Consider the following 27,500-nt stretch of genomic DNA (forward strand, 5'->3'; position numbering starts at 1 on the left):
AGCGCTCAGCAACAGTAATGCTAACCAATCAGCGCTCAGTAGCAGTAATGCTAACCAATCAGCGCTCAGTAGCAGTAATGCTAACCAATCAGCGCTCAGTAGTAGTTTTAGTGAAACTCATCCTTCTACTTCCTAAAATTAAAGGAAAGTTCTGAGTGATTAGGAACTATTTTAACTTTTCGTTTTTAGCCGTTTAGCTCCATTAACACCCATTCATTGAGGACTCGCTCGTGGGCGCCCTCTGCTGTTTTGCAGTCCTGTTTTTGATATAACGAGGAAAATAGGAAGAGGCCAGACTCCTCATAAACCGCAAAGGTTCTAAATCCAAAATCTAACTAAAAGTTTCACCAGAGGGTTTGTTTACCCAAAAATAAAGCGTCACCAAGATTTTACAGTGTTCCACACAGAGAGAACATCAGCACAGCTGAACAAGCAAGTCTGGTAGAGATACTGAGCTCCTGCACACAGTGGGGTTTAGCCATGCAGTTAGCACCACGCTAATCAGTGCTCATTAGCTCCATTACATGTTAGCTACATTAGCCTTGTAGCTCCAGAGCTAAAAGTAGAGATTCAAACTTCAGACACCAAATATCACCCCTAAAAAAATGGTTCTTCAAGGGTTCCTTAGTAAAGACAATGGTTCTACTTGGAACCATGACTTCTACATAGAACCATTTTTATCTACATAGCACCATATGTGTCTATATAGAACCATATACAACACATTCTCCATCAGTCCTGATGGTTCTAAACAGAACCATTGCCTTAACTAAAGAACCCATGAAGACCCCTCCTGTTTAAGAGGGATGTCCAGGCTGGTTGTAATGGTTGAGGCGGGGGGGCTCAGGCGGTTCTGTGGCAGTCGGGCTCTGGTGCGTCACTGTTACGGTTCTCTCACTCTGCGAGTCTCTGCAGTGTTCCTGACGTCTGCGTTTGTTCACACTGTGAGAAATATCTGACTGTGGGGTTCCAGATTTTTGCTGTGACCTCCTGCGACCCTGGGAAGTAGAGTCAGATACGCCCCCCACCTGCGGATCTAGAGTTACATCTGCTCACAGTTACAGAGAAAAACAGCCTTTAACATCTACACCTTCAGTCACTCTATACAGGATCCCTGCTTCAGCACTGCAGCAGAGCACTGCAGCAGAGCACTGCAGCAACATCATGCAGAGGAGGGAATATTATAGATCATCACTGAACACAGTTTACAGATTATTAGATTACAGATCATTAGATTATACAGCTCAAAGAAATCTTATCGCTTCTAATTTCATTACTGTAGATCTTTCTGTAAACGGCTGCACTGTAACTAGTAGATACAGAGCTAACTCTGCTAGCAGTGTAATATATAAAGAGCCAGCTGGCACTGCAAGTAGGAAATAAACAGGTAATGCACTGAGCTAAGGCTGTGCTCAGCTAAGGCTGCGCTGAGCTAAGGCTAACACTGAGCTAAGGCTAAAACTGAGCTAAGGCTGTGCTGAGCTAAGGCTAACACTGAGCTAAGGCTGTGCTCAGCTAAGGCTGCGCTGAGCTAAGGCTAACACTGAGCTAAGGCTAAAACTGAGCTAAGGCTGTGCTGAGCTAAGGCTAACACTGAGCTAAGGCTGTGCTGAGCTAAGGCTAACACTGAGCTAAGGCTGTGCTGAGCTAAGGCTGCGCTGAGCTAAGGCTAACACTGAGCTAAGACTAACACTGAGCTAAGACTAACACTGAGCTAAGGCTGTGCTGAGCTAAGGCTGCGCTGAGCTAAGGCTAACACTGAGCTAAGGCTAACACTGAGCTAAGGCTAAAACTGAGCTAAGGCTGTGCTGAGCTAAGGCTAACACTGAGCTAAGGCTGTGCTGAGCTAAGGCTAACACTGAGCTAAGGCTGTGCTGAGCTAAGGCTGCGCTGAGCTAAGGCTAACACTGAGCTAAGACTAACACTGAGCTAAGGCTAACACTGAGCTAAGGCTGCACTGAGCTAAGGCTAACACTGAGCTAAGACTAACACTGAGCCAAGGCTGCGCTGAGCTAAGGCTAACACTGAGCTAAGGCTGCACTGAGCTAAGGCTAACACTGAGCTAAGGCTAAAACTGAGCTAAGGCTGTGCTCAGCTAAGGCTGCGCTGAGCTAAGGCTAACACTGAGCTAAGGCTGTGCTGAGCTAAGGCTGCACTGAGCTAAGGCTAACACTGAGCTAAGGCTGTGCTGAGCTAAGGCTGCACTGAGCTAAGGCTAACACTGAGCTAAGGCTAAAACTGAGCTAAGGCTGTGCTGAGCTAAGGCTAACACTGAGCTAAGGCTAAAACTGAGCTAAGGCTGTGCTGAGCTAAGGCTAACACTGAGCTAAGGCTAACACTGAGCTAAGGCTGTGCTGAGCTAAGGCTAACACTGAGCTAAGACTAACACTGAGCTAAGGCTGTGCTGAGCTAAGGCTAACACTGAGCTAAGGCTGCACTGAGCTAAGGCTAACACTGAGCTAAGACTAACACTGAGCTAAGGCTGTGCTGAGCTAAGGCTAACACTGAGCTAAGGCTGTGCTGAGCTAAGGCTAACACTGAGCTAAGGCTGTGCTGAGCTAAGGCTAACACTGAGCTAAGGCTGCACTGAGCTAAGGCTAACACTGAGCTAAGACTAACACTGAGCCAAGGCTGCGCTGAGCTAAGGCTGCACTGCAGCCAGTGAAGAGTTAACTAGTGATGTAACTAATAGATAAAGGCTATCAGTGTAATTCAACAGGCAGTGCAGTAACTGATCCTGCAGCGTACAGATGATGTTAAAGGGTAGTTTTTGGCTGTAGTTCTGTGTTAAATGTGAGCTGAGAGGATTTCAGATATAAAACAGGCCGAAACGCCGTAGCGCAGTGAGATTAGCGCTCAGACAGACGGAGCTTTATTCCTGCGGCTAAACACAAACAGAGCGCAGACTCAGACTGAGACTGAGAGAGCTTTCACTGCAGAGTCAATGATCAGCCTCAGCAGGCCTCCCTCTCTCTCTCTCACTCTCTCCCTCTCTCTGTCTCTTTCCATCTCTCTCTCCCTCTCTCTGTCTCTTTCCATCTCTCTCTCCCTCTCTCTGTCTCTCTCCATCTCTCTCCCTCTCTCTCTGTCTCTCTCCATCTCCCTCTCTCTCTCTCCCTCTCTCTCCCTCTCTCTCTCTGTCTCTCCATCTCTCTCTCTCTCTCTCTCCGTCTCTCTCTGTCTCTCTCCATCTCTCTCTCCCTCTCTCTGTCTCTCTCCATCTCTCTCTGTCTCTCTCCATCTCTCTGTCTCTTTCCATCTCTCTCCCTCTCTCTCTGTCTCTCTCCATCTCTCTGTCTCTCTCTCTCTCTCTCTCCGTCTCTCTCCATCTCTCTCTCTCTCCCTCTCTCTCTCTGTCTCTCTCCATCTCTCTCTCTCTCCTGCTGAGATTTTCACCTCTACTCTACCTTTATGTTTATGCGCTGAATATTAAAGAGTCCATATCTTATGTTTTTCTTGGGTTTTATTTTCTCTCTGAGATCGTTTCCAGACTCGTTATCCCTCACATTCAAAAAGGCTGTTTTGTTACAGTGTCTTTAAGACTGGTATATGCAAATGAGCTGGGTTCTGATTGGCTGTCCTGAACTGTACCTCGTTTAAAAAAACAATTGTAATAACTTTAGGTGAATGGGCAGGGCTACACAGCTGTAAGCTGAATGGGGGGGGCTACACAGCTGTAGGCTGAATGGGGGGGGCTACACAGCTGTAGGCTGAATGGGGGGGGCTACACAGCTGTAAGCTGAATGGGGGGGGCTACACAGCTGTAAGATGAATAGTTTCCCTAGATGGAACGGCACATTTCAAAACGTGTGACAGTGTTTACATAATACATCAAATAATACTCATAATACTCTATTTCAAAATAAGTATTTTTCTGTGACATGGGCCCTTTAATAGGTCCCCCATGGGCCCTTTAATAGGCCCCCCATGGGCCCTTAAATAGGCCCCCCATAGGCCCTTCAATAGTTTACAATAACAGGGTTACAGTAGTGATGCTGTCTACCATACAATACAATGGAGACATGAATCTCTTCTGTATGGTAGGTAGGCTCCCTTTACTGGTGACATTACTTTGCATTGTTAGTTTAAGTTATAACAGCTGTAATCTAAGTGTCACTACTGTAACCCTGTTATTGTAAACTATTAAAGGGCTCATATCACAGAAAAACACATTTTTAAAAGAGGAGTTTGAAACGTGCCGTATGGTGGGACAGTGCGTGTGCTGTACTGCTGGAATGTGTCTGCTGTTTTCTTTGCTGGGCTGCTCAGTGGTGGAGGAGCAGATGAAGGAGCTGCCTGTTTATGTGAGGCTCCGTCTGTAGGTTCACTTTAAGACCTGCTCACAGACTCATATCAATACCCTACAGTACACACAGGGGGGAGGAGGGAGGGGGTGCTCTTTCTGCTGTTAGTGTGCACTAGTTTAAAGAGCCCATTCCCTGGAAAACTGACCTCTCCTCACAGTTTAATGTGGTACATAAACACTGATACATTCAGAATGAACTGTACACTCTCCAGTACATACAGTCCACAGAGTTTAGCCCCGCCCATCCAGCCTTCAGCAGTTTAGCTCCACCCATTCAGCCACCATAGGTTCTGCTACACGCTTGGAGAGGGAGGGGTGAGGGAGGGGGATTCAGCTGGTTGTGATCTGCAACCTCACCACTAGATGGCACTAAATCTTTAATGTGACTGTGCTGTTTGTGTGCAGTATGCACGCGGGGGGCAGGCAGACCCTCAGCTGTGCAGCTGGCCGTGTAAATGCCCCGCCGTGCGGCCGCAGTGCGCTCCGGGGGTCAGCGCGGTGCTGGACGGCTGCGGCTGCTGTAAGAGCTGCGCCCGGCAGATCGGAGAACCGTGCAACGAGAGGGACGTGTGTGACCCCCACAAAGGCATGTACTGTGACTTCTCCAGAGACAAACCACGCTTCCAGAACGGCATCTGTGCATGTGAGTGTCCATCCAAGGGATGCTGGTGCTATTGAAGAACCGTTTCACGTTTGAAGAACCTCTGTAGAGTTTAAAGGGTCTGTCTCAGTACGTAAACACTGTCGACATTTCAAAAACGGTCCATGCATGGAAACTAGGCTCCAACAATGCCACCAAAACTGGCACATTTACATATATTCAGCCTACAGCACTTAGCAGTTTAGCCCCGCCCACTTATGCCACAACACAGGGCCGACAACCAGAACCAATACTTCCCAATTATGAGAGAGTTCACTGTGTCTGGAATTCCTGTTGGGACGTATCAAGATTTTAACCCTTTTATTGCCAAGTAAAACTGAACGATGTAAAAAGAGTATTACTACAATGTCTGTACAGTTTGAATACACACGGTTCTACACTGCATATTTTTAGTTCCCAGAAACCATCAGGCCTAGAATACATATGTATATATATTACTTACTTACTTACTCACTAATTTATTTATTTATCTATATTTTTTTTCATTTGTACACAGCAGCTGCACTTAGTGTAAATGTTTCATAGTGAATGGACCAATAGAAATGCTTTAAATAGGCTTGGAATCAGAGTTGAGAACATTTTTGCTCTCTCTTGTAAAGTTAACAAGTTAACATTTGGGGTACTGATGAGGAGGAGGAGGAGTAGGAGGAGGAGGAGGAGTAGGAGGAGGAGGAGTAGGAGGAGGAGGAGGAGTAGGAGGAGGAGGAGTAGGAGGAGGAGGAGGGGTAACTGATTGCGTCTGAACTCTCTCTAACCGACTGTTTCCCCCCGTGCAGACCTGATGGCGGTGGGCTGCGATATGAACGGCGCCCACTACGATAACGGTCAGTCTTTCCAGCCGAACCCGCTGTATAAGTGCGTCTGCATCGGCGGCGCTATTGGCTGCACGCCGGCGTTCGTACAGAAACCCGCCGCCATGCTGAGTCCGGCTGGGCTGCAGAGCAGCGCCCCTGCTGGGCTGAAGGCCAAACACCAGCAGGACACCACCTACAGGACCATGTCAGGTGAGAGAGAGGCTCCGCCCACACAGGTACACACCCCCTCGGATACGGGTGGGCAGTCTGACCCTATTTACCTTCATCATTTCATGCTTTTCTGGCTGCACTGTCGATAACGTCAGTGCTGAAACACGAGAGACGGCAGATTTAACTACAGAGACAGCAGAGCTGACTGCTCACCTGTTTGGACCAACTCATTCACAGACCACAAGCTCTGTTTACAAAGCCTAAAACAACCGTGTTAATAATAGAGGCTGTTATTAAAACTGCAGCTCTTGTGATTTGAAAATTGTAGTTTTTCAAATTGCAATTTCAATATAAGAACGATGAATCGTTCAGCCGTAAACGAGAGCATAATCAGTCGTGTTAAAGTGGATTAAGTGCAGCACAGAATGTGAAATGTGGAATAAAATCTTTGTACTGATAGTTTTTCAGTATTTTTATATTTATATATAATGTAAATGTGGCTGTTCTGGTTGTTTTTTGTTAAACTAAATCTTACTTGATGCCAGAAATAAATATATTGATGTTATGTGTTGTGAAACTTCTTGAAGTATCGTGATATTATATTTGTCATATCGCCCACCCTTACTGTCAGATGTTTACCTTCCATGATAAAAAGTCACGTTTTTAATAAATCTGACAATGTTTTTAAGTTCATGCTATAATCCATACATGAAGTGCAGTGAGTGTGACTTGTGTTAAAGGGGAATTCCACCAATTTTCCAAAATTTCTCCCATAATTCAGTGTGTGAGGTGTAATCAGAGAGGTTCAGAGCGGTTTGGTGTGAAATGGTTCAGATCTCTTTACAGTGGTGGTGATAGGAACCAGGGGTCGCCATGACTACAACACAAATATAGACATTTTATTTACTATCCAGAACCACCAGTGAACCTACACGAGTCTTCTGAGTTTATATGGAATGTTGATGATGGAAAATAGTGAAAAATCTGAAATAATAAGTTTTCTTTGGGGACTATTTTGCCTCACAGCGCCCTGCATGTATCCCTCCACCATGAATGGAGTTTAAGTTCTCTAAACTATCATAAAACAGTGTCTCAGTCATCAGGCAGTGAATTCATAACCATTTCATGTAGGAACTTTCTGTGAGGGAGCTTTTAGAGGTGGACGTCTGGTTCCTATCACCACCACTGTGAACAGGTCTGACTCGGTAAGTTTATCTAGAACGGAGCGTTTCACACCAAACCTCTCTGAACCGTTCCGAATGACTCTGTTTACAGTTTAATTATGCAGAAATGCAGATTTAATCATGCAGAAATTGTGGGAAATCAGCCGAGTTCCTCTTTAGAGATGCTAGCTTGCTAGCATGCCGTGTGCTGGTGAGGAGTGAGGTGACTGTGACTGTAACATGACAAGCTTACAGGGATCCTCCTTTAGCCTGGAAGAAGAACTGCCTGGTGCAGACGTCGCCCTGGGCTCCGTGCTCACAGACCTGCGGCGTCGGCATCTCCGTCCGCATCTCCAACGACAACGGCAAGTGCGAGATGAGGAAGGAGCAGCGGCTGTGTCTGCTCAGACCCTGCGAGAAGAAGACCCTGAAAAACATCAAGGTACGATATTAAAACGATAGTTTGGAAGTCACTATTAAAATACATAATTCAGAATAAAACTAAATATTTCAGGGTTTTTAGGTTATAGGTGCTATTTTTGAACTTGGCCTGGGCGATCGGGTGATGTAATTGGATATTGTTGATGATGGACAGGTGATATATATATATATGTATATATATTACAAGTATATATAACTCAAGGTACATATATGCATATATTTATATATGATAATTAACGTATAATAATATCATAATGAATATATATATATTCAATAATACTCCCCACCCTAAAACAAATACACGCATATATATGATTTTCAATGAAACAGTTAATATTAAAAAAGCATAAAGACCAAAATACAACAGTATTTTAATCTGTAGGTAAGGAGAGGGGGATTTGATGATGTTATCGATGAATGTGATTTTTTAACGAGAAAGCAAGGTGCTCTATCAGTCTAAGGCCAGTTTGCATCATGTGATCAATCATGAGCAGTTTGCACTACAGACTAATCTGCACGACAGACGCCAGGCAACAAACGACAATACGCACACAATTCACAAAATATTAAATTATTGCTAGAAAAGTGTCCAACACAAAGTCTGTGACATCATTTTTATTGCTACACATCGGTTTGATATAAACAAGCTGCTGGCTCCGTTCAGGCCTGGACTGCTCCTGGACGTCTGAGGGGTTACTGTTTTTTAATTAGTGCACTAATTTGAAAGTGAGCTCCTGATTGTTTCCTCCACACAGATTCCAGCAGGAAAGACCTGTAAGCCCACCTTCCAGGCCAGGAAAGCGGAGAAGCTCTCGCTGTCCGGCTGCACCAGCATTAAGAAGTACCGTCCGACCTTCTGCGGCGTCTGCACCGACCGGCGCTGCTGCGTCCCCAACAAGTCCAGAGCGGTGCAGGTGCAGTTCCGCTGCACAGGGGGCGCCATCGTGAACTGGAAGATGCAGTGGATCACTTCCTGTGTGTGTCAGAGGAAATGCGACCAGCCGGGGGACATGTTCTCCGATCTGTACTTACTGTAACACAGACACAAACACACGTTATGAGTGGGGAACCGTTAGAATCAGGGCTTCAGTACCATAAACGTTAAAAACCAGCCAAACACAATTTCTGCTAGCACATCTATGGGATTTCTAATAGTGTGTAAGCTGAGGCCGGTTCACATGAACCTTCTGGGCCGGTTCTAGATTAAACACAGACATGTGAAGCTTGTAAAAGTCATTCCAGGTGTTTTATTGTTCAGTCTGTATCAGTCATTATCGTGTATCTGATCTCGTGTGTATCAGTGTTACAGAGACTCTTTCAGTACAGAGTTCTGCACAGAGCTGCTGCCACTGTTTAACACTCCTAACAACTAACCGGAACACTGCTTAGGCTACGACTCATATTCACAGTCAGTTATCTAGAACAGGAGCAGAAGTTCAGTACAACAAGCTTGATTATTATATTAAATGAAGATGAACTGAATATTACAGATATGTATATTTTTCATAGAAAGGTTCCTCACTGCATATTATACATAAAGGATGTATAACAATCTGAGAACTGGAGCTCAGAGCTACATTTAATGACACGTACATATAATCTCAGGATGTTCTTAGAGCTGCAGGTACAGATGTGTTACAATTCAGGGTGATACACACACAACACACTCAAACACAAACATACTGCAACTAGAGAGGCTAATTTAGGCACATTCTGATTAATAACTGATTGTCAATCAAAGTGAATAACCGGCACGAATAAAATTAAAGTCGCAACCCATCAAAATAGATAACTGCAGAAATCAGACAGCGATCAGAGCCGTACTACAGAAACAGCTTAACTCCGAAATCTGATGTGTTTGGTCTCCATGACAACTTCAGTCTGGACTGAATTTCGGACAGCAGCTATTCCAGAATAACAGTTCCTACCTTCATAATCTCATCATGAACTCCAGATAAGAAAACAGCATCATACAAACATCCTAACTAGACTGAACCTCCTAAATCCTGTCCTAACTTTAGGATGAACCCCAACAGGGTCCTCACTTCTGTTTAAGGTCCGTTTCTATGGTTTTTAGGCAGCTGAGTCAGCAGCATAGTTCACTACCAGCATAATGAGCTCCATTTATTCCTACTGTAAAACGCTGCTTTCACTGTGAGATGATTTTCTTTTCTAACTCTGCGTTTTAAAGATCTCAGACGCTGCAGACTCGATCTCCACCGCCCCTCTGATCACCTTCGTGTGTTAATGTTGATGATGAAATATTACAGTGATGGTGGTGAATAATGAGGAGACGGAGCTGAACGTGTGTCTGTTTATTAGGAGGAGTAACGTTAGCGCGCTCGGCTAAAGCGTTTGGGAAATGGAGACTGAAACTGGGGAGCAGCAACGGTCTGATAAACAGCAGGGGGCGCTCTCGCAGTATTCACTACTTACTGTTTAGCACACTTTAGTTCTGTTTGACCTTTTTTACATCAGTAACAGCAGCTTAACTCACATTTTAACGTTATTCTGATGACGTGTCCTGATTATTGATCTGTAAAGATCTGCAGTTTTTACTTCAGCAGCTCTGACGGCTTCTGTAGTTCTGCCTCTTCTGTTTGTCTCCTTCACACTAATGTAATCAGTGTTTATGGTTTTAGAGTCTGGACTAATCATATAGAAAACTGTATGTGTCACATCTTTAATGCAGCTATCAGTCTGTTTATACTGTAAGTTATTTATATCATAGACGAATGAATCTGAACTCACATCCAGCCTGTTATTCACATCTGATATAATAAAGACTTTAGTTCATGTTCAGGAGCGTCTGGCAAATTCATTAAATAACAGAAATCATTTCAGTAACTATCACTTTCTGATCCATCTCTATTTTCAGGAATAACCCACACCAAGTTCACTTTGTCTGGATCACGTATGCTTATTTTTATTTTTTATCTACAGTAAAAACTTAACATAGATTTATACAGCAGAAAACAAAAAATATTTTAATGTGTTATATTTAATATTCAAGTTTCTACTGGAGTTTATGTAGCAAAAGAGTCTGCTGTAGGCTGAATGGGCGGGGCTAAACTACTGTTTATTTTTATATATGGACTCTATAGACTCTCTATGGAGTGACCGGTACGTTTTGAAAATTAAGTGTTCTTATGTAATGAGCCCATATCATCAAAAATGATTTAGTATAAGTATTACTGTATTGTATGAACATATAGACAGTAACAGTACTGTAATTATTCCCCCCTGATTTCTGATGGAGTTTTATCACTTTTGAAATGTGATGTATTCTGGATATTAACTCTGAATTTCTTTCTGGATATTAAATTAGTTCTTCATTCTGGATATTAATTTGCAACAAAACACCATCAGTACTATAATCAGTACTATAGAAGTAAAACATTGGAGATCAAACTGAAAGCAGTGACTAATGTTTTGATCAGTAGTGTAATTAAAAGATTTCCACTTAAAAAGCACCTTAATATTTAATATCACACAATAAACAATCAGAAGATTAGAAATCATTCACAGAGCGACTAATCGATTTTATTAAAAAACAATCAGCTTCTGTTTCTGCAACAGGATTTCAGAAATAAGGTTGTTTTATACGATGTAAAACTGACTTTTTGTAGTCTGACAACGAAGTCTGAACATCTGAAAAGCTGCTGTATCCAGAATTAATAAAGAACATGAAAGACAGAATCTGAGTAAGTGATCCTGTGGTTTAATTAACTGTGTGCAACCTTCCCAGAAAACTGTAAACAAACATACATTATAATTACTACATACATTATAATAAATACCTCAATAACTGATTAACTTACAACCTTCAGTTCGACATGCACAGCATGTAACTGAGCACCATGAGGAGCTACTGCAGTCGACTCATACATTCATAGAAACAACCTAGAAATTCATTAGTTATGAATCAGGTGTCTGGGGTCCTTGACGTTAAGAGGCTGTGCAGTCCTAGTTGAGTCTGTGGGTTCCTGGACGTTAGGAGAATCATGTTGAGTCTTAGGGTGCCTGGACATTGGGTGGCAATATTGAGTCTTGGGAGGGTCCTGAACATTAAGAGGTGATGTTGAATCTGGGGGGTTCTGGATGTTAGTTGGCAATGTTGAGTCTTAGAGTGGTCCTGGACATTAGGTGGCAATGTTGAGTCTGGGAAAGTCCTGGACGTTACGTTGCAGTATTGAGTCTGCGGGGGTCCTTGACATTATGTGAATATTTGGGTCTGGGGGGTCCTTGACGTTAGGCAATGTTGAGTCTCGGGGGGGGAGGGACCTTGACATTAGGTGAAGTTGAGTCTGGGAGGGTCCTGGACGTTAGGTGGTGACGTTGAGTCTGGGGGGTCCTGGATGTTAGGTGGCGATGTTGAGTCTGGGGGGATCCTGGGTGGGGGCTGTTTTGGTGGAGTCCAGCTGACTGTACTCATCTATCAAAGCAGAGAGAGAGCTCAGAGCCTCACTGAACCCTCCCACATCCATCCCATCCACAGCCAGATAGTGATGCAGGTGAGCCTACAGCGCCCACACAAACACACAAACACACACACCCACATTAGAGCCCATTCTATATATTATTATCATATTGTTATCATTATATATCATTAATATATGAATACATGATCAGCAGAAATCTCAGCAATAAAACACTGACACGTTTAAACGTCTCTTTAGATGTTAAATCTCATCTAAAGAAAATCGAGCGATTGTGTTATTTATCTGGTTCAGGTTGCACTTTAACATTAAACATAAGGTTCATTTGTGTAGTTTGTTTAATGTTGTTAAAAACTTTTGTTTAAAAACTTTCTGCTGTTTATTTTTCAGAAATTTGACAATTAAGAATAATTATAATTAACACTTGGGAACTGACAATCATCAATCAGAAAAGGACCTTCCACCAAAAACTACAGAGTCTAATTTTTACCATATAAAATTACATCAGCTTGCGTTTGTCCTTCCATGGACTGGCCATTTTATTAGAAACACCCACCTTGTGCTTCCACTAACTGGTCACTTTATTGGAAACACCCACCTTGTGCTTCCACTAACTGGCCGCTTTATTAGAAACACTGTGTACTTCTCTACTGTAAGTGTAAGTGATGGCGTGGCTGTGTTAATGACTGAACCTTCTTGCGGTAGAGCTTGACGAAGCGCTCTCTGAGCTCTGTAAATGAGGACTTCACACAGGTGTTATTAGCCAGAGCCAGCAGAGAGTGAGAGTGACCAACAGGAGGAACTGAACACAGACCCGTCTTCCATCCTTCATTATTCCACTGAACAAACGACAGAGTCGGCCTCAGCCTGAGAGAGAGAGAGAGAGAGAGAGAGAGAGAGAGAGAGCGGGAGAGAGAGAGAGAGAGAGAGAGAGAGCGGGAGAGAGAGAGAAGCTGAATCAGCATTTTTACAGTCTCTACAGAATTAGTGTGACTGAGGAGATCCATATAGAGAAGAACAGTGAAATGGACAGTAACCTCTCAATGTTCCTGCGGAGGTCAGACAGCTGGACGTTGCCCCTCAGCATTAGAGCACAGGCCAGATAGAGGTTGTGTTTGGGATCAGCTCTCATCAGCTGGTGGTCTTTACTGAAGGCATCAGTGAACATCTGATCCAGCCTGGAGATCACAAACACATACAGTATTTCACAGTGTTTACTAATGATGCACTAATACGACTATTTTTAGTGTTTATTCCTCAGTGATACGGAGTCCGAAATCACACTGAGTACCTACTCAGAATGAAGTACCTGTCAGTGTAAATGAGTGTAATGAACTTCAACAGTTAAATCATTAAGTCTATCTGATGTTAATGAAGGTCGTTAGCTCGCTCTGCTACATCAGTGATCTCTGATCGAGCAGCGCTGCAGTGGAGGTTTAGTTCCCCGTCAGCTGTAAGTAAAGTAGGTTTCATAGTTTCGATCCTCATCTGTCTCTTTCAGCAGCAGCACAGCAACAGCAGGAATCACATCCGAGGCTGATGCATCCGAGGAGCTCACGCTTGTTTTCCGTCTTGTTGGAGCCGTTTGATTGGCTGGTTGAGCTGTAGATGAATGTCCCCTAAGGCCAGACAGACACTGTGTGATGTTAGAGCTCTTGTTCTTTGGTGACTCTCACTGTCCGTTTGAATAGACCATCGTGTTCAGACAAAGCTACGATTTATAAACTCACACTGTACGAAACGCTCCGTCTGACTGACCTGCTACGGGAAACGCAGCCTCTACAGACGCTCTGTCTACAGACCGTTATCAATAAAGCTGATTCACTCAGAATAACCGAGTACTGAGCAAACACGCTGAGACGCTGAGCAGCGCTGCTAACACTGAGCGCTGAAGATAAAGCAGGCGCTGATGTTCACGGTAGGACAGTTCGGTCTCTCTGCAGCCTGATTTACAGAAACATCACCGTATTAATGTTTATATCTCGATATTCTACTCAGTCAATCAGAGTAAAGTCTCATTTACTGACTTTAGTAGGAAACGTCGACTTTTTCTCCTCCACCCATGTTGGGGAAGTGATTGTGATTGTGTGTTTATAAACAGTCTATAATCTCTCAGTGTATCCTGGTGGGAATCTGCCAAGGCGGAATGTTTATAGCGAGCGACGGCTTTGTGTCCGACTGTGACGGAGTCAGTAACTCTTCTCTGTGTGATCAGATCCTCCTCCACTGTGTCTGTTTATTAGAGCAGCAGCTACACTCGCCTTACGGCACACGGTATCAGCTGGTATCACAATGTTGGTATCTGTGAATTTTTATGAGGTTCAGTAAATGAGCGCAGTATTAGGCCGATACCCGATACCAGCATCAGTATCGATACATCTACATATATACCACAGACGGAGACTTGAGTCACACGCTGACTGACTCACAACTTTGACTCAAGACTCATGCGAAAAACCATGACATTAACAGCGTCTGCCTCAATACAGTACATAAATAAAACCTTTCATTTCTAATCTCGTCAGTTTTGCTGTGGTCAATCCTGTAACGCTGCTCTCACAGCAGCATGAGGTTCAGATAACCAGTCTTTCACTACAGAACGTCCTCACTCTGCATACCTGCGGGTAGGAATATTAACATCTGCCAGCGTGTAGAGAGGAGTCAGACTGGACACCAGGTAGTGTAACCGTGGAAACGGGACCAGGTTCATTGCGATCTCATTCAGGTCCATGTTGAGAGAACCTTCAAAGCGCGCAGAGCTGCAGAGAGAACCGAACAGAAACAAACAACATTCATAATCTAGCTTCAACTTAAAAGATGCAACGTGATTTAGTCCAGGTTTACAGATAACAGTGTGTGATCAGAGATGACTGAACGGGAGTGAGGGGCGTCACACAGTATCAGGCGGTTTTGGAATGTTGGTATCAGTGCATTTTTATCAGGTTGATTTGGGGTTATAGGGCGAGAACCTGCTAAATGTAACAACATCCTCTGATCACCTCCTGACCTGGTAATGTTGAGCAGAAGGTTGGCCACGATGTTGTTCATGGCATCGAAGGGTTTCTCAGTCCTGGACACGCCCCCCTGCCCTGAGATGATGGTGCAGTCCTTCTTTATCACACTGCCTGGTTTTCCACTGTGGGCCATGTGCTGGATTTTACTCACAATGTCCACCAGAGACTAAACACACAACAGGAACGTCACTGATACAGAAACGAGGAAACACAGCTGGGCTTACTGAACTACTAATGGGCTACAGAAATAAACCTGCTGTGCCTCACACACTACTTTACCGTCACCAGGTCTCAAAATGTAGCCATGTTTACTAGTTACTCATCAATGAGTTTCATAATTCAGCTATTTTGGTTCAACATTAGCTATTTGTAATAACTGAAGTTCCAAAACTGAGCTATTTTTAATAATTGATTAGTACCAAAACTGAGCTATTTTTAATAATTGATTAGTACCAAAACTGAGATATTTTTAATAATTGATTAGTACCAAAACTGAGCTATTTTTAATAATTGATTAGTACCAAAACTGAGCTATTTTTAATAAACTAACACAGATAATAAATTAACACAGAAAACAGAATTTTTTTTGCTGGCTACTTTCAAAGTAGTGAACGTGCTGTTATTTACAGCAGAGAGGAAGGTAAATGAAAATGGAACAAACAAACAAACAAGCAAACAATAAAAAAACGCTTTCTGCTACTTTTTGAATGGTACATGGAATTTAAAGCTGTACTGAAGGTAAAGTTCTGTCTGCAGAGTTTTCTCTCCAGCATACCTGGTTCTCAACGGGTAGAACACAGTCTGCGTGTTCTGTGAGCTCCCTCATGGCTAGAACGCTGTTGTAGGGGGAAGTGATGACATCATCCTCAGCAGACGGATACACTGCCGTAACAAGTCGGCAAACATCCGGGAACTCGTCCTCAAGCAGCTTCAGAACCCGCGTCCCCAAACCAGAACCCGTCCCTAACATACACACACAGACATACACAGATTAAAATCATACAGAACAACATACGAACATGTTCAGATGAATAAACACACACATTATACATACATACACCAGCGTATACAGGTCATTTTTCTGTCCAAGTCCATTATTTTCTTTTCAGTGCATCCATATAAAATTCATTTCAGCTTCTTTCTGATAAAACTAGAGCAGCAAACTTCAGACACCAAACACATCTTGCTTTTTGACTGAACCACCTCTTTAACTCTGCAGACTCACCTCCACCCATGGAGTGTATGATGAAGAAGCACTGCAGGCAGTCGCAGTGCTCTGCTGCTCTGCGCACCTGCTCCACTATCTGCTCTCCATACACACCTCCGTAAGAGTGATGACCCACCGCCCTACACACACACACACACACAAACACACACACACAAACACACACACACAGAGAGACACACACACAGAGAGACACACACACACAGACACACACAGACACACACAGACACACACACACAGACAGACAGACAGACAGACAAACACACACACAGAGACAAACACACACACACACACACACACACACAGATTCACTATCAATATCATAAATCAACTTCAACATCTTACTCTTACCCCTAAGCTCCACCCACAGCACCACTACAACTACAGGTGATTCTACTGGGCTGGTTCAGACTCAGAGCTGAAACACATTCAGGACTTTTAACTGATCTTAGACTTTAGACTAAAACCCTTTCGCTCTGAGTGACTCTAAACCTTAATTAAGATTATTTTATTAAAACTAATGATTGAACATTCCACTCTGTCTCTACCTAAACAGTCATACCTCTACCAAACTTTACCAAATGTTTCAGTAGTGTCTGTCTCAGTGGTGTCTGTCTCAGTGGTGTCTGTCTCAGTGGTGTCTGTCTCAGTGGTGTCTGTCTCAGTAGTGACTGTCTCAGTTGTGTCTGTCTCAGTTGTGTCTGTCTCAGTGGTGTCTGTCTCAGTAGTGACTGTCTCAGTAGTGACTGTCTCAGTGGTGACTGTCTCAGTGGTGACTGTTTCAGTAGCATCTGTTTCAGTAGCGACTGTGTCAGTAGCGACTGTCTCAGTAGCGACTGTCTCAGTAGCGACTGTCTCAGTGGTGTCTGTCTCAGTGGTGACTGTTTCAGTAGCATCTGTTTCAGTAGCGACTGTTTCAGTAGCGACTGTCTCAGTGGTGTCTGTCTCAGTGGTGTCTGTCTCAGTAGCATCTGTTTCAGTAGTGACTGTGTCAGTAGTGACTGTGTCAGTAGTGACTGTGTCAGTAGTGACTGTGTCAGTAGTGTCTGTTTCAGTAGCATCTGTTTCAGTAGTGACTGTGTCAGTAGTGACTGTTTCAGTAGTGACTGTTTCAGTAGTGACTGTGTCAGTAGTGTCTGTTGCAGTAGTGTCTGTTTCAGTAGTGACTGTTTCAGTGACAATTTTAGCTCATTCTGAGCTCAGAAACTCAGCAGTTCATGACCAGCAAACACAGCTTTGAACAGCTGTTCACACAGAAAATCATCATATTTTACACTAAAACACTAAAAAGTGCTGAACTGCAGAAAATATGACGGTTCTTAATGTTCCACACTGATTTTCAGACTTTTGGGATTTACTTCAAAACAATGGGATCTAACTGCTCACCATGTGGCCATGAGGGACACGGATGCAGCCTCACTTCCTGCTCTAAATGCAGGGGCGTGGCTAAAATAAGGCTCTGCCCACAGACTAAAACTCGGTGTGTTTCAGTACTGACAGAAAAATGCGGAACAGCATTTTTTGAAGGACGATGAATCCAAAACTTTTATTTCACTTTAAAAGAAAAGAAATCAAAAAGAACCTTTAAAGAAAAAAATGAAAAAACAGAAGAAGTGTAAATTTAGAGGTTATTGTTTGGGACAGAATCCTGCCAAAAGAAAGTACCCTAAAAATGATGATTGTTTATATATTTAGCTTATTAATAGAGACAGTAATATCTTGGGTTTATATAGATCAGAACAGAATCTTCATTATGGTTTTAAATAGTTTTACTGTAGGAGCTCAGTTTGAACTCTCCTCACACTAATCAATACTTTGTAAGTTTCTGTTTAGGACATTTGAGAACGAATATATCAGTCAGTAAAGCACTGTTTCACTATTAGAATCTGTTTAACGGGTCAATATTATTGATCAGCTCCTTAAAACTACTATCGGTGCCTCATTGGCATCACCTTTATCATCTGTCTATATCATATTTGTTATTTATTCACCCTTTAAACCAGCCTGATCCTCGAAATTAGAATGTCTTTAAGGGTGTGAAGAACGTTCAGTCAAGTGGGTTTGAACTCGGCTACTGATGTCAGAGTAAAGCTGCAGTGTGTGAATGAGCTCAGCTGTGTGTGTATTCTGACCCACGGCCTGTGGGTGGCGCTCCTCACCAGTTGTTTCCAGAGCCGGACACATCGTTAATGAGCTGAGTGGAGCTGAAGAGCTGCCGCAGGGGTCCCTGTAGAACCTCAGAGAGAACACCCTCCTCCATATCCACCAACACCGCCTACAGGGAATTGGACAGAGATAGATACAGAGAGAGAGAGAGAGAGAGAGAGAGAGAGAGAGAGAGAGAGAGAGAGAGAGAGAGATATAGATATCAGGGGGGTCAGACATTTTCAGTGGAAGCACAAGGTAGGTGTTTCTAATAAAGTGGCCAGTGAGTGGAAGTAGAAGGGAGGTGTTTGTATCCTGACAGGTAGTCGTCCTCTGACAGTGTAGATCAGAGAACTGAAACAGCAGCTGTGTCTCCACATCTGTAGGACTGTGTTATGTGGATGTTCAGATGGGGAACTGACCCGAGCCCTCAGTGCTGAGATCCTGCTCCCTGGAGCTCCTCCACCTGCTCCATCACTCCTCCTGCACACACACAGCACTCACCATCACTCCACTGTAACACGGTTAACATGTGAAGCTTCATCTGCATTGAATCAATGATAATAATCAGTTATTTATAACAGGCCCAGATGAGGGAGAGAGGCAGTTACCTGGGATCAACGTTCTGGAAGAAGCTGCTCAGCGCTTCGTCATAAATTCCTTTCTGTGGAGAATAAACAACATGCAGGTGTGAAAGTGAGTGAGAGGCTTCATCTGTCACACTGCTGTCCGACTGAACACGAACAAACATTATGAAAATAATGACATGACCTTCTGCAGGTGGGATGAAAAACCACTGACATACACGTTAACTGGACAGCCTGTTTGCATACGAACTGCAGACAGCGGGCAGGAAGTGATGATCTACACAGGACGCTGTTCCAAACTCTCTGAATACCTGTGGTTTACATCATTTATGGTTGCTTAAACTGATCAAACCAAGAAACCACAAAGAATTTTCATCAAGCACCAAAGGTTTTTATTCATGAAGGAGAACAATGCAAGAAATTGACTGAAGAATGTCTTGCAAACCGTTGCCTGTGGTCAGGAGGAGTGCAGCACTGTATTCTGCACAGTTTATTTGTGGGTACTGTGGGTATCGAGAACCCATACTAAACTGGAACTGGCTCCTGACTGGTCAGTAGCTCCTGGACAAACGGTGCTGCTATCAGCGTTTACGTAACATTAATTAATTCTATATAGCTGGAATTTTCAGCTGGTTGGTGCTGATCGGATCAGCGTGGTGGGCGTCTGCTCTGCTCCGTGTGACGAAAGCGTGAGTACCTTAAACATTTCAGATGCCGTGCCTCATTCAGCGCGCCGGTCACGACTGAAAGGGTAAGATGCTCAAAAGTGTGACTCACTTTACTAAATTTATTGATAACACAGCTAAATGCAGTATATCGCTGCTGTCAGAGCAAAACCTCGTATATCCACAATGGTAACTTTACAGGAGAGGAACAAACATACTTTACTTTTAGTGTAAGTCAAGTGGCTCCTATTCACCAGCTTCTTGTTCAAATTCTCCCGTTCCACCTTAAACAGTGCAGCAGTTACACGATGCACTGAAGAATAGACCAGGACATCTGTTTGCTTGTGAAATCTTGTGAAGTTCTGCATTATGTTCATCAGTCTTCATGCATACCGTGTGTTCTCCGTATAACTGCACACTCTGAACCGTGAAACACTGGACGAAAACACGTATCGTTACACTCCTAACTACTGCAGTGTTTATTAATGATTAGCTTATGCCAGCAATTCTGAGATGATCTAAGATGTTTATGAAGTGAAGGAGACTGTATAGACAGAAGAGGATCTGAACGGAAGTAAAAGTAAATGTTCTTACCTTGTTGACGTGTGCGTGTTCTCTCAGAGCCAGGTCCCAGAACCTACAGCCCACCTGGTTACCGCACTGCCCAACTGACAACACAACACAAAACAGCACAATATACAATACAATACAATATAACACACCTGGGTTACTCAGTTTCACTGTGTTATTTATTTAGCGTTTTCATAACCGTCTTTCTGTCTGAAAACAGCACTCTTAAAAAGGATGGATCTTTAAGGGTTCCTTAGTAAAGACAGTGGTTTTATATAAAACCATGAACAATTAAAGAACCCTTTGCATGCTTAAATGGCTCCCTGCATGGTGAAACGCTTCTTCAGATTGATGGAGAATGTGCTGTATATATCTCTACACAGAACCTTTTTAAAAATGGTTCTTTATAACAGCATAGAGGGTTCTGCTACTGTCACAAACTTGACATCGTAACAATAGTATAAACTTTTTGGTGCTACATAGAACCATATACAACACATCAATTTCACCTTGTAGAGAAATATTTAAGCATGTAAAGGGTTTTTTGAGTGTTCATGGTTCTATATAGAACCAATGTCGTCAGTAAATAACCTTTGTAGAACCATCTTTTTCAGAGTATATATATATATATATATATATATATATATATATATATATATATATATATATATATATATATATATATATATATGTCACCTACTGCACTAAATCCAATAAAACAGGGCAAAGTATGCTGTTTGTATCAAAACATGCAGTTGGGAAGCTTTTTTTAAGTACTGATAAAATCCACAACACGCTGAGAAAAGCATACTGTGCCATACTGCTACACAATTAATCACGATAACAATAAATACTGTCACATTGTCCAGCTCTACCCAGGGGTTTAATCCAGTCCATCACCACCACGGTAAAGACATCTGAACCGTTTCACACCAAACCACTCTGAATCTCTCTGTTTACAGCTCACACACTGAGTTATGGAGGAATTGTTTGTTCACCAAAACAACACAACAACTATAATAAGTATGTTAACCTTTGACTTTTGCTGCTTATGTCTGCTTATAACCAAGCATTTCTGTACATTAACTCAGAGAAAGCACACTCTTAAAAAATGTGGTTCTTCAAAGGTTCTCTAGTAAAGGCAACGGTTCTATTTAGAACCACAAGTTCTGTACGGAAACATCTGCATGCCTAAGTGGTTGTTTGCATGGTGAAATGGTTCTTCAGACTGATAGAGACTGTGTTGTGCGGTTCTGTAAAGAAACTAGACAACAGCAGAACCCTTTCCTACAGAACTCATGGTTCTAAACAGAGCCACTGCCTTTCCTTCAGAACTCCCGCAGAAGCATCTTTTTTAAATGCGTAAGAATGAAGACAGAACGGTTCTGTTTCCACTCTAGAACAGAGGTTCTGTACTGACAGTAACTGCTGCGGCCGTTGTTGTTGCTATGGTTACCAACAGAGCTTCGCTACCGCTTCGGTAAGATTAGCCTCAAAATCCCGCTTAAAACACTGGATTTCTGAGTTTATCTCCGCCTGCTGGTACCGGGGGACCCGGCAGACTCGGAGCGCTGAGTGTAAAACAGAAAATGCCTTAAAAGTTTGAAGAAGCGCCTCGAAGCCAAGCTAACGAGGCTAACGAGGCTAAGCTAACAGCACCGCTTACCTTGGACGACCACAGACTGAGTCATTCTGCTGAGACGGAGCTGCAGCGGCTCTGCTTTAACGATAAACCCCCGTATTTGAGTTTAATAATCTGTATTTTTTTTTATTTTACTTTTTTATTTCATTTTAGCCGCTGAAGCTTCGCGCCCTTGCACTTCAAACCAGTCGCGCGCCGATGACGTCACGGCACAGCGCAGCAGCGCGTCATCCACAGACGCCGAGGGTCTGATTCTCCTGTCTTTTATGAAGATCAGAATTAATTCTGCAGGAAAGTTCCGGAAAGTGGACCATGTGTTTTCTGAACGTGATTATTATAGTTTATAAAGATCTGTCCAAACATTTCCAGATCAATCCGGTCAAATACAGATACAAGCTTTAAGGTGTGGTTGCTGTTTTCGCGTCTGTTCTGTACATCATACAGACATACATCAACTAACCCGCTTATCCTTCTGGGTCGCGGTGGGGTGCTGGAGCCTATCCCAGCTGTCATTGGGCGGAAGGCAGGATACACCCTGGACAGGTCGCCAGTCCATTGCAGGGCAGACATTCACACCTAGGGGCATTTTAGCATGTCCAATAGGCCTGACTGCATGTTTTTGGGAGGAACCTCCACACAGAAATGACCCTGGTTGCCCGGCCGGGAATCGAACCCAGGCCCTTCTTGCTGTGAGGCGACAGCGCTACCCACTGCGCCACCGTGCACTCTGAATCTTGAAACAGACCTTACACAAGACAGAATTAGATTTATTTACTGAGTCTCCTAAATGCCTTAAAGCTGTGTGCAGGAGCCTTTAAGATGCTCGGTTCTTATTAAAGTAGAAAAAGAACAGAGTTAGTAGGTTCAGGTTGGATCCACATCGTTTGGTTGCTGCTGAGCTGCTGCAGATCTACACTCAGTAAGTTATAAGGTAACTTACACTTCCAGCCAACAATACAGTCTCACTGAATTTCACTAAAACAGCACAAGTCTCTGTCTCACTGACTCACACGCTTCTGTTCATTATAAGATTAAACTGAATCTTCATAACATCTCTGGTTCATATCTGTAGTGCAGCCTGTGTATTTCAGCCACACGCCTGTATGACCTGCCTTACTAATGAGCTTAATAATTCTGATTAAAACACTCCTTTCATTCTTCTGCATAACATTGCCCCCGTCTTCATAATTAACACGTTATGTTTGTCTACATTTTGCCTGTAAGTACTGTAGCATGGTAATGGTGTAATGTTATATATGATATATGTGAAGAGTAATTCAGCATCTCTGTTTGAGTGCTGAGACAGATTTTCATGCTAATTTAAGGTGTTCAGTAAACACAGTCCAGGCAGTTGTTTATAGAGGTGTTTATTAAGAAGAGACAGAGCGTAAAAAGGTGTTTAATAAGAGGTCAGGAGTTCAGACACTGTTAATACAATAGAACAGACAGAACGTTCTCCCACTCAGCTCAGCTTCAGGACCCTCTCTCCTCCTCTGGTGACCTCAGTGTCCTTCAGTTAGAGCTCTCAGACAGAGGAGCTGGACAGGCAGTAGACTCAGGACAGAGGAAGTGCTGTGTTAGTGATGAGTATCAGACAGACGGTGTGTTTTATAAACTAAATGGCTGCGTCTGAAACGCACACTTCATGTTCACGTCTGATGATCAAACTTCTGATGTTATTAAGCAATTAATTAATTAATTGAACCCCTTTAACAAAAACATGTCAACCATCCTGTCCTTTTTTCGCTTTCTATTTAGTTTTCTACAATCTTTTACATTAAAAGCCAAATTATGCTTTGTTCACGTTTTAGTGACCCTTCATTTTGATCACTGGGTAAAGAAAGCCCCACCGTGCTCACATGATTTTTATAAAAAAATGCCACATATGCTGTTTTTCATCACAGGGGCTCAGTTAACCAACTCCTCTGTTGAGGAGAGGAGAGAGGAGCGGTGTGTAAAGCAGCTCCGCCTATAAAGACAAAGTTTTTGGACTGAACAGTGTCCAGTGCTGCGGTGCCCAACCACATGGATGAATCCACATTCCGGTCCTGGATTTCGTAATCAGTGCTATGAGTGAAACCTGGGGTGCGTTTAGTCTCAAAACATTCTGCATTGTTTTGCCACAGTTTCCGGGATGAACGACTTGTTTTGTTGAAATGGTGTGAAACGATGTGCAGCTTTGAGGTGTGCTGTCTCTGGTTTGGTGGGCGCGTCGGACCCCACTGTATTAAAAAGGCAGCGCCCAGTGAATTCACATAAAGTTTCTACAAATGCGGCCACTGCACTTTACTGGACGCAGCTACTGAAGATGACAGAAGACGTGTTTTAAAGTATTAAATATGTATCGAAACTCGTTTCATCAGGATCTGAAAATGATCAGAAAAGGACGTGGACAACATCCTTCTCAGCTGCCGTGGTAACAACATAACAGAGTGTTTAACGCTCCACCGGTTACGTTCAAATAAACGCTTCGCTACGTTTTGGCGCAGCTGAACGCAGCCCTGGTGACCAGTTCAGTTAACCAGTGAACACAATATCCAGGACCGGAAACTGGTGTCAGAGTCTGGAATTGAGCACTAGCGTGGTCTACCGTCTGCACGCTGTTCCTTTATGTTTGCTGTTAGAGAATGTGCTGTAGATAAATCCATAAAGAACCTTTCAAAAAGGGTTCTGTATAGCACCAAAAATGGTTCTTCTATTACAATGTCAGGCTTGTCACAATAGAAAAACCCTTATTGCTGCTATATAGAACCCTTTTCAAATAGATTCTACATAGAACCATCTACAGCACGTTCTCCATCAGTCTGAAGAACCATTTCACCATGCAGAGAACCATTTAATCATGGACAGGGTTCTTTGAGTGTCATTGGGTCTATATAGAACCATTTTCTTTGCCAAAGAACCCTTGAGGAAGTGTGTAGTGTGATTTGGGACGCAGCCGGAGTGACTGAGTGATTAAACGTCAGACGCAGGATGAGGAGGCGGCTCAGAGGAAGTGATGATGTCATGATCTCCTGAAAGCAGCGGGCATTCAGGCGGCCGGGCAGCCGCTGAGGCTCACAGCTCCGCTGACCAGCGCCGACCTGCTGAGGTTCACAGCAGATTCACCCACAAACAGGTTCCTCACGCAGCCCGTCAGGCCCCGCCTACTGCTCACGCCCACAGGAAGCAGAGAGTCTGCAGAGAAACCAGCACAGACATCAGGAGAACGGCTTCCAGACCAGTTTAGTCCAGAAACCACATGTAATTAAGGCTATTAGAGGCAGTTAGCACCATGCTAATGGGTGGGTATAAGCTTCAATCACAGAGCTTTAGTCCTATATTAGCATCATAGCTGCAGCGAGGAAGCTGAAGAAATCAACTGTAGACACTAAACAGGATGGACTGATCAGTGTGTTTGGGGCCGATACTGACCGCCTTTTAGCACAATCGGCCGATAGCTGATACCGATCGAGGGCGGGGCTGGACTGTCAAGGCTGATTCACACCACGTACGATTTATTCAAAATGAGGTGATACAGTGAATGAAGTGATACAGTCGCTGTGACTCACCGTCACTCACAGCCTCTCAGCTCTCGCCCGCCGTGACTTTAACCTCCACGTTTTTAGAGTCAGTGTTTGTTCCTGACGCACGTTTGTTTGGGCTGCCACGACAACGGAGCTCTGATTTTAACGCATTCATACAACAGAATATCAACGAAGCTCCAATTAAGACGGTCTGTACTTCCATCTAGTGTTTGAATGAGGAACTGCAGGGTCATGTGACCGAAGGGGTCTCGCGCAGGACTGCAGTGACCCCTTAACCGTATTTAAGGATCACTGCAGTCCTGCGTGAGACCCCTTAAATACGGTTAATTCATATGTTTTACGCCACTGATTGGCTCTCAGGATTGTCTCAGTTAGAGAAACATCAGCTGATCGCATATTTGGGCTGAAATCGCCCGATACCGATACACAGACGATCAATCCTTCCATCTCTACTAAACAGGTCTTGGCTGATCAACTACATTTGGGGGTGAAGAGAGGGGCTCTGGGAGAAGTAGAGTTCCTGTGAACTATCGCCTTAATTGCATCGGTGTTGGGCTGCAGCTAAAGCTGGGACCACTCGATAATTGATAATCAACAACAGCCATGAAATCAATGAGCAAAATGTATTTATTTCTTTCCTATACATGAGCACTGAGCACTCCGATCCGTTTTTCCAAAACTCCGGTTCAGCTTTCACTTTATTTACACACACAGTGCACTGAGGCGCTGCTGCGTGAAGAGAACTCCATTAAAAAACAGCGTTTTTCATCATTAATGAATTTGTCGTTGTGGTTTTTACACACAGAGTCGATTTCTACAGTTTTAACGCAGTGAAACCTTCACATCAAGTCCAACGTGCTTTTCTTTTACCCTGAGAGGAAGACGCGGAGGAGAAAAGTATTTATGGTGATGAAGACGACGTTTTCCTTTCAGCCAGAGCTGCTCGAACACGTGTTCATAAAACTCACCGTAAAAAATGCCTTGTGAGTTTTGTCGCCCCCTTCTGGCAGAAATGGAAACCGCAAAGGAGAGCGCAAAAACTGTCTTTACTTTTTTGTAAGCTAACATAAAGAGGTTTCATTCTAAGTGATATTTCAGTGTTTCTGTTGGTCCATTCATCATGAAATTTTCCCACAGTGTAAAGATCAGCTGCCAAGTTTAAATGATGTAGAAGAATAAACACTGAGAAGAACCGAGCCGCATGTTTCTCTTCGGGCAGCGACGATGTGTAACTGTAAAGCACTCCTGGCTTTAATTAATCGCTCTGTATGTTGGAGTTTCTGACCTGGAGCTCCTCCAATGAAGACGGGCGCTCTGGGGGTCTCCGTGTTGGGGGTGATGGGAATCACTGGTCCGACCACATGGGTCACCTCAGAGTCCACATCCAACTGCACCACGTTAGAGTCTCTGATCACTGAGGATCACAAACACAGCAGGACGTTTCTGTCAGTACATCACGCATTGATTAGCTGATCCATTTACACATAAAATATATATGATTAATATTCATCAATATAATAACAGCAGTTACTGCAGAGAGGCTGTGAACTGAGAGACAAAACTGAGAATTATTTTTTATATTTAACTGTAACACTGATCAACTGTGATCAGACTCTCGACCTCTGACCTGTGATCTTGTGCCAGTTTCCGTCGCAGATGCCCCCTTTGGGTGAGACATCTGTGGAGAACCTCCCAGCTCCACCGTTCACCTGCACGATCACCTGAGAACACCAGACAGCACCATGAAGTGTTTCTAATAAAGTGGCTAGTTAGTGGAAGCGCAAGGTGAGTGTTTCTAATAAAGTGGCCAGTTAGTGGAAGCACAAGGTGGGTGTTTCCAATAAAGTGGCCAGTTAGTGGAAGCGCAAGGTGAGTGTTTCTAATAAAGTGGCCAGTTAGTGGAAGCACAAGGTGGGTGTTTCTAATAAAGTGGCCAGTGAGTGGAAGCAGAAAGTGGTTGTTTCTAATAAAGTGGCCAGTGAGTGATGTGTGATGTTACCTGGCCCTGATGGAGGTAGACGGTCAGAAACTGTTCTGCTGAAGTGAAGACGTGCAGTAACACTCCTGAGGCCACACGGGGGCGCACTTCCAGCACCACCTCAAACTTCAGCCCCAGGCTGAAGGAGTCGTCTGTAGACAGAGAGAACCAA

The 27,500-nt window shown here is 43.6% G+C and overlaps 3 protein-coding genes across 4 annotated transcripts in view; 1 reads left to right on the forward strand and 2 right to left on the reverse strand.

The window, feature by feature from the left end:
* Positions 1 to 9,526, forward strand: part of ccn6 (cellular communication network factor 6) — a 10,668-nt gene extending 1,142 nt beyond the window's left edge. Inside the window, exons 2-5 of the mRNA XM_036582794.1 lie at positions 4,712 to 4,949; positions 5,744 to 5,971; positions 7,344 to 7,537; positions 8,292 to 9,526. Coding sequence (XP_036438687.1) covers positions 4,712 to 4,949; positions 5,744 to 5,971; positions 7,344 to 7,537; positions 8,292 to 8,573 — 942 coding nt within the window. The 3' untranslated portion in view covers positions 8,574 to 9,526. The remainder of the gene's footprint in view (positions 1 to 4,711; positions 4,950 to 5,743; positions 5,972 to 7,343; positions 7,538 to 8,291) is intronic.
* A 1,715-nt stretch (positions 9,527 to 11,241) lies between these two features.
* On the reverse strand, positions 11,242 to 22,015 carry tube1 (tubulin, epsilon 1). The gene is made up of 12 exons (XM_036582545.1): positions 21,848 to 22,015; positions 20,206 to 20,279; positions 18,971 to 19,023; positions 18,782 to 18,842; positions 18,374 to 18,489; positions 16,215 to 16,336; positions 15,765 to 15,952; positions 14,983 to 15,155; positions 14,594 to 14,734; positions 13,013 to 13,153; positions 12,668 to 12,842; positions 11,242 to 12,056 (listed from the first exon to the last, which is right to left on the reverse strand). Exons 1-12 carry the CDS (start codon positions 21,870 to 21,872, stop codon positions 11,898 to 11,900), a joined length of 1,428 nt encoding a protein of 475 aa, XP_036438438.1. The 5' UTR covers positions 21,873 to 22,015; the 3' UTR covers positions 11,242 to 11,897.
* A 2,598-nt stretch (positions 22,016 to 24,613) lies between these two features.
* lama4 (laminin, alpha 4) overlaps positions 24,614 to 27,500 on the reverse strand; it is a 49,890-nt gene continuing 47,003 nt past the window's right edge. The window contains exons 37-40 of one of the 2 annotated variants that reach the window (XM_036582547.1): positions 27,350 to 27,480; positions 26,978 to 27,071; positions 26,636 to 26,764; positions 24,614 to 25,000 (exon numbers count right to left, since the gene is read on the reverse strand). In XM_036582547.1, coding sequence (XP_036438440.1) covers positions 24,855 to 25,000; positions 26,636 to 26,764; positions 26,978 to 27,071; positions 27,350 to 27,480 — 500 coding nt within the window. In that variant the 3' untranslated portion in view covers positions 24,614 to 24,854. The remainder of the gene's footprint in view (positions 25,001 to 26,635; positions 26,765 to 26,977; positions 27,072 to 27,349; positions 27,481 to 27,500) is intronic. The other variant, XM_036582546.1, reaches the window with a different exon arrangement.

The sequence above is a fragment of the Colossoma macropomum genome, unplaced genomic scaffold, assembly GCF_904425465.1.
Source record: "Colossoma macropomum unplaced genomic scaffold, Colossoma_macropomum, whole genome shotgun sequence".
Classification (NCBI taxonomy): domain Eukaryota; kingdom Metazoa; phylum Chordata; class Actinopteri; order Characiformes; family Serrasalmidae; genus Colossoma; species Colossoma macropomum.

What these genes read in the sequence shown, in the direction of transcription:
- tube1 (XM_036582545.1), bottom strand. Translation starts at nt 21,872, where the DNA reads ATGACTCAGTCTGTGGTCGTCCAAG. An exon ending in GTTAATATTCCTACCCGCAG is followed by an intron (nt 13,154 to 14,593) that starts GTATGCAGAGTG and finishes TGTGATCTCCAG; the next exon opens with GCTGGATCAGATGTTCACTG. An exon ending in TCAAGCTCTACCGCAAGAAG is followed by an intron (nt 12,057 to 12,667) that starts GTTCAGTCATTA and finishes TGGGCGCTGTAG; the next exon opens with GCTCACCTGCATCACTATCT.